Raw genomic sequence first — 10,000 nt, forward strand, 5'->3', positions numbered from 1 at the left:
CTTCTTTCCAAACTCAGAATGTATTATTCCAGTATGGTGCCACTTTACATTAGACTCATGAACTAAAGTGCAAAAAGATTTGCTATAGTTCTAAACCTGTGACAAAGTTTAGTCACTAATATTCAATGACAGAAGGTGTGATGGTAATTCCCTAGCGAGATGTCATTTTATAGTCTCCAGGTTGTAGGTGATCTGATCTGAAAATGCTATTTGTGTTCTGGAGGTGATGTTATATGTCTAGAATGGTTTTGATCTTATAAAACGGTCTCTGGTGTTCTGATATTTTTTTTTATCTTTACAAGGCTGTGCAAATGCATCTTAAAAGTAGTGGCAGTTTTGCAGTTGTTACATTCCCTTTAAGACATTTTTGGCAAATGACAGAATGTGCATCTATTCTGTGAAAGATTAAAAGCATTAATTTACCAGATCCCTCTTGAAAAGACCAGCATTTATACTCAAGTATCACTTCAGGGCCTCTGTAGAAAGATCATGCTGGTTCTCTAGCACAGTGGTTCCCGTCCTTGTTTCTGGAGGTCCCCAAACACTGCACATTTTCAATGTCTCCTTTGTCTGATACACCCATTTCAGACCTTGGAGTCTCTACTGAAGAGCCGATGACCTCAATCAGGTGTGAAACATGCAGAATGTGCAGCGTTTGGGGCTCTACAAGCAGGGTTGGAATCCACTGTATCTCGCATGTTTTGCTGGTGATCAACATGAATACATTGGTTCACCAGTCAGACTGCTGCAATTCAATCTGGTCTTTTCAGCAGGACTACAAAAATATTCTACCTGACATTCCCAGATGACCTGGACAACACAGAGACTCTAGTTCTATTTTTGAGCCAATCATATTCTGCTCTTTTGTTTTTACCTTGATTAGATGTAAAGTCAGGGATGTTAGACCTTCTCATGGTCAAGACTAGAGAGGGTCGAATGCACACAGCATGCTCATGGAACCTGCAGAGCCTGAACTGATACAGCTGACACGTGATATCTCATCTCCGGAACTCACCACGGATAAACTATGAGCCTCTTTCCAGCATCCACCATCCTCCTCACATGTTAGCAGGATATTTTGTCTTTTTGTCTCTGAATCTCTCTGCGTCTGAGGCAAGTCCTGCTATTTCTTAGCCTCTTTTGTTGAAGCTGAGATGGATTGGTGGACTGTAGATGAGGAGGCAGTGGAAGCAGGAATGGATGATGGACTTAAGGTTGGTGTGGACAGAATGTTTAAGGTCTGAGTCTGGCTAGCAGCGGGTTTCTGTGGCTGTGAAGCAGCTGGAGATGGAGTTGATGAGGGAGAAGGTGATGGTGCAGCAGCAAAGGCTTTAGCCGGTGGAGCTTGTGCCTGTGATTGGGTCAGAACAGGGGTTGACGGTCTACTTTGGGCTGGGGTATTGATGGGAGAGCCTGGGCTCCAGGAAGGGCTCGGAGTCTGTATGGCAGTTGAGGTTTGGGATTGACTGGAGACTGCAGAACAAGTCGAAGGAGGACCAAGAACATGGACGGCAGCTGGCATCTGGACAGCAGCGCTCTGGCTCAGGGTGGAACTCAGAGGTTTACTTGGAGTCTGGGCGGGAAGCGGACTCTGAACGGAGGTTGAGGTCGGAGTTTGTGCAGCTGCTGTGATCTGGACAGGAGTTGGACACCGACTCTGGGATTGTGTTTGGATGGCCACTGGTGTTCTAGATTGGGTGGGGGTCTGAATAGGGGTTTGAACAGGGGTTGGGGTTCGAGTTGGGGTGGGGGTTTGAGAAGGAGTGATGGTGGGTGTTGAGTTGGTGGTGCAGGATAATGGGGACGGTGGAGGAGGCGTCTGAGAGGATTTGGTACGGGAATTCTGAGCCAAAGGGATGCCGCAAGATGAAGTTGGAGAGGTGGAGGTGGACTGAGAGGGAGAAGGAGGGAGTAGGCAAGGAGGAGGAGAGGTTGAAGGAGGAGTAGGTATCGCAGTGCCTGGTTTGGCTCGCTGGGTTTGAGGAACCCCTAGACCAGAAGATGTGGCAACAAGGGATAAAGGAGGGTTGGTTGAACAAAGAGGAGTTTGCTTCGGGGAGGACGAGAAGGGGGCAAGAACTGATCCTGGAGCTGATGTGAGTGGAGGTGTGTGTGCCAACAGCAGGGGTGTTTGTGTCGGTGCCTGTGTGGCACCAGGCACGTTTGAGCTCAAAACACCTGCGCTTCCTCCTCTAGCAAGTCCTGACGACAAAACGAAGGGTGCCGGAAGCAGGTTTCCTCCGGATGCTTTACGATGTAGAGGCGGGTGAGGTTGCACGCTCGCCCAGCTGCGATGGGGGAGAGTCGGCTGGGAGGCGGAGAGCAGTCTGGCCTCCTGAGTAAGCCGACCAATCATGGGGAGGCCCTGGGTGCTACCTCCTCCAACATGACGCAGTAAAGCCTCTTTGGCACCCTGCGGAGCGGAGGCAACATTGCGCCCTTCGATGGACATTGCCGCCACTGCTGAAGAGGGAGGAGGGACTTTATGGACAAGTGATGTTGTGGGCTCTGTGTGGAGGCGGAGACTGTAATGAAGTGTTCTTCCAGCCTGCAGGGGGGCGGGCACTGACGAGGCAGGTGTAGGAGGAGTTTTTGTAACTCCACCCCCTGAAGGAGCTATGCCCACAGCGTTCGGTCCAATAGTGGAGGGTGAGGGTGTAGGAGTTACAGAAGACGGGACTCCTCGGGGGGGCATCCCGCCCATTACGCCGATGAGAGAGCTGAGCGACTGCCGAGAGTGTAGTATGGGCGGACGGGGAGGAGAAAGCGGGCAGGACGAGGGTGATGGCGAGATGGGAAGAGCGGAGGGAAGGAAGATGGCAGCTCCAAGGGCATGTTGCTGTTGTAGCTGCTGCTGCAACTGTTGCTGCTGCTGTTGCTGATGCATCAAGGCAATGGCTACGTTGGTGGTGGCAGCGGCTGTCTGGAGGGGAGCGTGAACCAGCGGTGCCCAGATCACTGGATGAGGTCGGGGTGAGACCGTGCCTCCCGTGCTGCCTCGGGTGCCAGCGGCGAAGTCCTGCATGGTAGGCATGCTATCATGCTTCACGATCTGCTGGACCAGAACACTGTCACAAGAACCCAGACCGGCGCCTCCTGCTCCTCCTCCGCGGCTCCCTCCACCCCGTCCCAAACTGCTGCCTGCTACAGAGCCTCCCTGTGAGGTCTTGCGCAACAAAATCGAGTTCTTCTTACCTGTGAGAAAAAGGAATTCAGAATAAGTTTAGGATAAACTATTAAAGGATTAGTTCACTTCTAGAATAAAAATGTCCTGATAATTTATTCGCCCCCATGTCATTCAATATGTTCATGTCTTTCTTTATTCAGTTGAAAAGAAATTAAAGTTTAAAAAAAAAACATTCCAGGATTTTTCTACATATAGTGGACTTCAATGATCATTAGGTCAGACCCTTATTCCTTGCCTGGGATCATGTAGTGCACTTTGAAACTGCATTGAAACTACAATTTGTTCCTTCAATCCATTGCCCACCATTGAAGTCCACTATATGGATAAAAATCCTAGAATGTTTTCCTCAAAAACCTTCTTTTCGACTGAAGAGACATGAACATCTTGGATTACATGGGGGTGAGTAAATTATGAGGAAAGTTTTTATTCTGGAAGTAAACTAATCCTGTAAGGTGCTTGTCTGCTATGGACTCATATGGCATTTTGAAAATTTTGTCAGTTCCCATTTCCATTCTTTGTACTGTAATCTGGGATATGGATTTAGAATGACATGATGGTGAATAAATGATGACAGATGTTTTCAATTTGTCTCTTTTTAACTACAAAATCAGCAATAAAGTTGGAGAATGGTTTTACCGATGCGATCGAGTCTGTCCGCTGCCACCGTCTCGAAGGCCCGTCTCATCATGGGATGCTCTTCCAGAACCTCATTGAAACTGTCCACACTGAGGGAGTAAAGTCTACAGTATGTATCTGCTCGGACACTTGCTGTCCTCCTGCCGCGCGTCAACAGACAGATCTCTGAGGGGTGGAGAAACACCACAAAGAGGTTAATGTACTGAAACAATAAAACTGTTTCTGAAGAGCTCATAACAAATATCTAACATCAGCCACTCCACAATCAGCCCATAAACTCACCTCCAAAGTATGACCCATCGCTGAGCTTGGTCTCCTTGTTGCCACGAGTTAGTACACTGACCCGTCCATGCTGGATGAAATACATTTTACGACCGACAGTTCCCTCGCGAATGATGAAGTCATTGGGCTGGAACACCTCAAACTTCAGCTTCGTCAGCACTGCTGTTACGAAGTTTGGGTCGGCGTTAGCAAAGAGAGGCATGTTAGCCACCAAGCTTCGGCAGTTGAAGCTAACAATTTCCTGTTAGGATCGCAGTGCACAAGTAGACATTAATTAGCTGGTTAAAGTTTGCACAATGCAACAACAAAAACACAGTTACTACCACACTAATGCTGATGTTTTCATTAGCTTCAAATATAAACTAAAATAGTCTGATAAAATGTGTCTGAAAACACAACGAATTTCAACCCTAATGCATGAAAAAAGCTGAAGAGTAAACTTTAAGGAGTCATGAGTTTAGTACAAACCTCCTTTAAGGGCTCGCTCAGCTCTCCCAGAATGTTGTCCTCGTCAAACATCTTGCCCTGGTATCGATGTTCATAATACTCATGGATCTTCTGCCTGACATCCGCTGGAAGCTTATGGAACGACATGTACTGCTCCACCTGCTTATACTGGACATCAGATGCTCTCCGTTAGTCAGAACGACAGCACATCAGACTGATTGGGAATTATGGCCTAGATTTAGGTTGCGTTTACACTTGTAGTTCGGTTGTCTTGGTTCATTTGGTCCGGACCAAAAAAGAAGCACAATACATATGGTCCTGGTCCGCTTAGCGTTCACACACTGGCATTTTTTGACAGCGAACCTAAAGATACCAAACCTAAAGGCATAGTCATACATTCACAACCTGATTGGTCAGGTTGAATGACGTATAATTCATTACGGAACTAACCAAACACCCCAAACAATTGGTGTGTTCGACTTAAAGCGGCGCTATGCAGACCGATCGGTGTATGACCTAATGCCGTCTGCTGGACTAAGTGCGCTCATTGTTGCGTGTACATGCGATTCTATTTTTACCACCTGCGAACTCACGAAGAGCTCATAAAAGGTACTTTACCTCCTTGTTGCCCTCTGCTCATTTTGTTTTGGATACACAGCTCGTTCTGCGTCGTCAAATCATGCCGCATAGCGTCGCATCTTGTCATTACATCCATGTTTTTTGTTTAGAAGTATTTGGAACGTGTTGTGTTCATATTTCATTTGCACCAGAGTTCATTTGGAAGCGGACCGAGACCTTTTTAGTGGTCTAGGTTCGCTTCTTTGGTGCGCACCAGGGTTCGGATGGCAGCGTTCACACTTACTCATATGAACCGCACTAACAGAACAATCGCACCAGAGTTCGTTTTAATCGAACCAAACATGACAAGTGTGAACACACCCTTAATGACAATGTATTCAGTCACTAGAGATCAACATCGTTCAGGGCTTTACCTTCTCCTGGTACTGTCGGCGTGAGGAGTCCAGGGACTGGATGAGGGCCGTGGCATGACCGATGAACATGGCGTAGCAGGTCGCGCCCACGATCATGCTGAGCATCGTGAGCCAGACGTCCGTCATTCCCTCTGGAGCCTGAGCGCCGTAACCGATGCACAGCATGTGACTCATGGCCTTAAATAGTGCGAACGTGTATTGGATGCCCCACGTGTCATTCTGAAACACAGATCACACGACGGACAGTAACGACAACATCCACACCATCTGACTGATGCTTGAGCTTCAGCGCTTTCAGAAAGATCACAAACACGTGACTCACAGCACTGGGGTCAGTTTAGGGTTTGGGCTTATGCTTATATAAAGATGATCCATACACCTTCATTTACTGGCACTGGAAATATGATCAACTCTTTTTGTTTTTCATTTATTATCTCCTTTTATCTCTTTTCCACTCTTTTCTCCTGTTCAGATTGAATTTTACATACATACATACATATATACATACATAAATAAAACAAACATTATTATTATTATAAAGCACCAATTTCCCAAACAATAATTAAATTCCCTTCAGGACTCATAGACATTCTTAAAAAATACTGTAAAAAATACATTTATAATTAATACTAAAGTTTAACAAAATCCAATCAGTGATATTTTTGTATCATTAAGGCAGTAGTTTTTTATAGTATTTATTAATATTTCGAATTTCGAGATTTTGTTTTTATATTTTCTGCTTTCATGTTAATTTAAGTTAAAGTTTTAGTTTTTGTGATTTTTATTTTTACTTTTTGTTTTTAAGTAGGTCTATATAGCATAGCCGCAGGAACATATTTTATCTTTAATATTTCTATTATTTAAGGGGATTTTACACAAAGTGCAGATGTAGCCTACCTACCTGCGATGTCAGAGATTAATTCATTATTCACTGCAGACAACATCACTGATTATAGATTATAGTTTTTTTAGAGCGCTTACACTCACGCTTCAGTAATATTCTTTGATAATGTAAATGTTCTTTGTTCGCTGTATAATTTGTTCGTTGTTTGAATAGGCTAATAATAATTTAATAAATGTGATCAGGTTCAATTCAAATTCAGTCTTATTAAAATATTTTGTCATAATATGGATAGCCTACTTTCCTAAAACGTTATGATGCGCATAGTTAATACACTAATGACTACTTAATAGTCTTTGACCAGAGACCAGGGGCGATTCTAGGATTTTTTTAATGGGGTGGCAGAGGTCGGACCAAGAACCAGTCAGAGGGGGCCCATGGGAAAAGTCATGTGCCCTAACACAAGTGGGATGACATAAGAATGGCACTGCACAAGTGCCTGGACAACGCATCTATCTTTTTATAAATAAAAACCATTGAACAGACAATAATTGTTATCAACTTCTTTTATTGTCCAAACAGACTGTGTGTGTGTGTTCCCTTTTCATTTTTTTCTACAAAATTCTGTCTAAAAATAAACATACCTCTAACTTAATCATCAATATTACACAAATAGTATATTTAATAGCCATGTTCTCATCTGATTAAAGACAAAATCATGTAAATGCTGTTCTTGGACATTGCAAACGAAAATAAAAAATACAAGAATACCACGCAAAAACGTTTGTTAATTCAATACAAACAGGTGCTTACTATTCTACATTCTACATCTAAGTGTCAGAATGCTAACATTATTAAAAGCCCACATTTTAGCATTTACCACATTACTGCAGCCTGCGAAATCGCACTTCTCCTGTTTGAGCTGTGAAATTGACAGCACTCTAATCCAATGGCATCATAAATATTTGGGAAATAATTGGCAGTGAACCAGACAGTGAGTAGGTGTGTTCTACTTCAAGCGGCGCTACGCTGCTGATTAGTGTATGACATGAGCGGCAGCGCGATTTTAAATGCACCCGAATTGCTCCCGCACCGCATGTTATATTCTGATCAGTCTGCTCTGTTGGGGGGGCACAAGGGGGGGGCCAAGCATATTTTTGGGGGGTTGGGGGGGGGGGGTGCGATGCCACCCCGTGCCACCCCTCTAGACCCGCCCCTGCCAGAGACTAGAGCGCAATTAAAGAGCAGTGCTTATTGACGGTGGCCGTCTAGGCTATATATTTCTGGTCAGTTTAATAAATAATCACAAAAATTAAGTATCTTGGGGATGATCCAGGGGCAAAAGGAAAATCTTAGACCCGGCCCTGCGGCGGGGGGGTTCTGCAGCACCCTCAGCACCCCTAGTTCCCGTGGCCATGCTATATAGTTGTTATTAATTTTTATTTCATTTTTAGCTATTTTAGTACATCAAGTTAAGCTAAACGAAAATGAGAAATGTTGCCCAGAAAAGTTTCTATATAGAAACACCACACTGACTCTATCTAGGTCAGTGGTGGGATGAGGCTTTGGTTAATAAAAATGTTCATCAGTAAGTACAGAAAGTGTTGTGATTAGGGTTAGTCAGTGATAGTCAGTGATAGTTAGTGATTAGGGTTGGTCAGTGAGAGTTAGTGATTAGGGTTAGTCAGTGTTAGTCAGTGAGAGTTAGTGATTAGGGTTAGTCAGTGTTAGTCAGTGAGAGTTAGTGATTAGGGTTGGTCAGTGAGAGTTAGTGATTAGGGTTAGTCGATGATAGTGATAGTTAGTGATTAGGATTAGTCAGTGTTAGTCAGTGAGAGTTAGTGATTAGGGTTAGTCAGTGATAGTTAGTGATTAGGGTCAGTCATTGATAGTTAGTGATTAGGATTAGTCAGTGTTAGTCAGTGAGAGTTAGTGATTAGGGTTAGTCGATGATAGTGATAGTTAGTGATTAAGGTTGGTCAGTGCTAGTGATAGTTAGTGATTAGGGTCAGTCATTGATAGTTAGTGATTAGGATTAGTCAGTGTTAGTCAGTGAGAGTTAGTGATTAGGGTTAGTCGATGATAGTCAGTGATAGTTAGTTATTAGGGTTGGTCAGTGATAGTTAGTGATTAGGATTAGTCAGTGAGAGTTAGTGATTAGGGTTAGTCAATGATAGTCAGTGATAGTTAGTTATTAGGGTTGGTCAGTGATAGTTAGTGATTAGGGTTGGTCAGTGAGAGTTAGTGATTAGGGTTAGTCGATGATAGTCAGTGATAGTTAGTGATTAGGGTTGGTCAGTGAGAGTTAGTGATTAGGGTTAGTCAGTGTTAGTCAGTGAGAGTTAGTGATTAGGGTTAGTCAGTGTTAGTCAGTGAGAGTTAGTGATTAGGGTTGGTCAGTGAGAGTTAGTGATTAGGGTTAGTCGATGATAGTGATAGTTAGTGATTAGGATTAGTCAGTGTTAGTCAGTGAGAGTTAGTGATTAGGATTAGTCAGTGAGAGTTAGTGATTAGGGTCAGTCATTGATAGTTAGTGATTAGGATTAGTCAGTGTTAGTCAGTGAGAGTTAGTGATTAGGGTTAGTCGATGATAGTGATAGTTAGTGATTAAGGTTGGTCAGTGCTAGTGATAGTTAGTGATTAGGGTCAGTCATTGATAGTTAGTGATTAGGATTAGTCAGTGTTAGTCAGTGAGAGTTAGTGATTAGGGTTAGTCGATGATAGTCAGTGATAGTTAGTTATTAGGGTTGGTCAGTGATAGTTAGTGATTAGGATTAGTCAGTGAGAGTTAGTGATTAGGGTTAGTCAATGATAGTCAGTGATAGTTAGTTATTAGGGTTGGTCAGTGATAGTTAGTGATTAGGGTTGGTCAGTGAGAGTTAGTGATTAGGGTTAGTCGATGATAGTCAGTGATAGTTAGTGATTAGGGTTGGTCAGTGCTAGTGATAGTTAGTGATTAGGGTCAGTCGGTGATAGTTAGTGATTAGGGTTCGAAAGCAGGGATTCTTTCTCAGTCTGTGGCCTTTCATTTTCATGTGTGTCTGTAGATTATGAACTCAAAGCTTTCAGTATCTCATCTGCGGTTCAGATGCTTTAAAGGAACACAGTGTTTATGTGGGACAGATCTCCCCTTTGGTTTCTCCCAAGGAATCTTCCATACTGTCAAGGAGATTTTCCTGCTGCAGTCTCATCGCATGGGATTCACACTCATTTCTAACAGCACTGTTCAAATACAGCAGCAATGAAACACAAAGAGCCTAATGTTGAGAGTGGTGATTGATCACAGCATCATCAATCTCCTTCAGTCTGATTCCTCTGAAACAACAGTTAGACGGAGAACTAAATAAACTAGTGTCAAAACAGTGCTGAGAGACTGACGCTGACGCACAGACGATGTGCTAAAGCAATGTTCTGTGTGTGAGCGAGCAAGTGTGTGTTTTGTGAATGAGCACGCTATGTTTATCTCTCCTGTGCTCGAGACTAACATGATGGAGACAAATATAGCTCAGCTCTCTCTGGGGAACTCTGGGCATCAGCTGCCTAGCAACCGTCACCACGACAACAGGAGAAAACCCTGCTGCGGTGAGTCAGCGATTCAACCTGTGTGTGTCTGTG

General features: G+C 43.9%; 1 protein-coding gene across 1 annotated transcript in view; it reads right to left on the reverse strand.

Annotated features, from left to right (window-relative positions):
- The window catches only part of LOC131521328 (potassium/sodium hyperpolarization-activated cyclic nucleotide-gated channel 3), a 31,868-nt gene that overhangs the window by 1,528 nt on the left and 20,340 nt on the right, over positions 1–10,000 (reverse strand). The window contains exons 5-9 of the mRNA XM_058745939.1: positions 5,545–5,763; positions 4,574–4,720; positions 4,106–4,346; positions 3,824–3,988; positions 1–3,195 (exon numbers count right to left, since the gene is read on the reverse strand). The exon at positions 1–3,195 is cut by the window's left edge and continues 1,528 nt beyond it. Coding sequence (XP_058601922.1) covers positions 1,124–3,195; positions 3,824–3,988; positions 4,106–4,346; positions 4,574–4,720; positions 5,545–5,763 — 2,844 coding nt within the window. The 3' untranslated portion in view covers positions 1–1,123. The remainder of the gene's footprint in view (positions 3,196–3,823; positions 3,989–4,105; positions 4,347–4,573; positions 4,721–5,544; positions 5,764–10,000) is intronic.

This window comes from Onychostoma macrolepis, chromosome 16 (assembly GCF_012432095.1).
Source record: "Onychostoma macrolepis isolate SWU-2019 chromosome 16, ASM1243209v1, whole genome shotgun sequence".
NCBI lineage: Eukaryota > Metazoa > Chordata > Actinopteri > Cypriniformes > Cyprinidae > Onychostoma > Onychostoma macrolepis.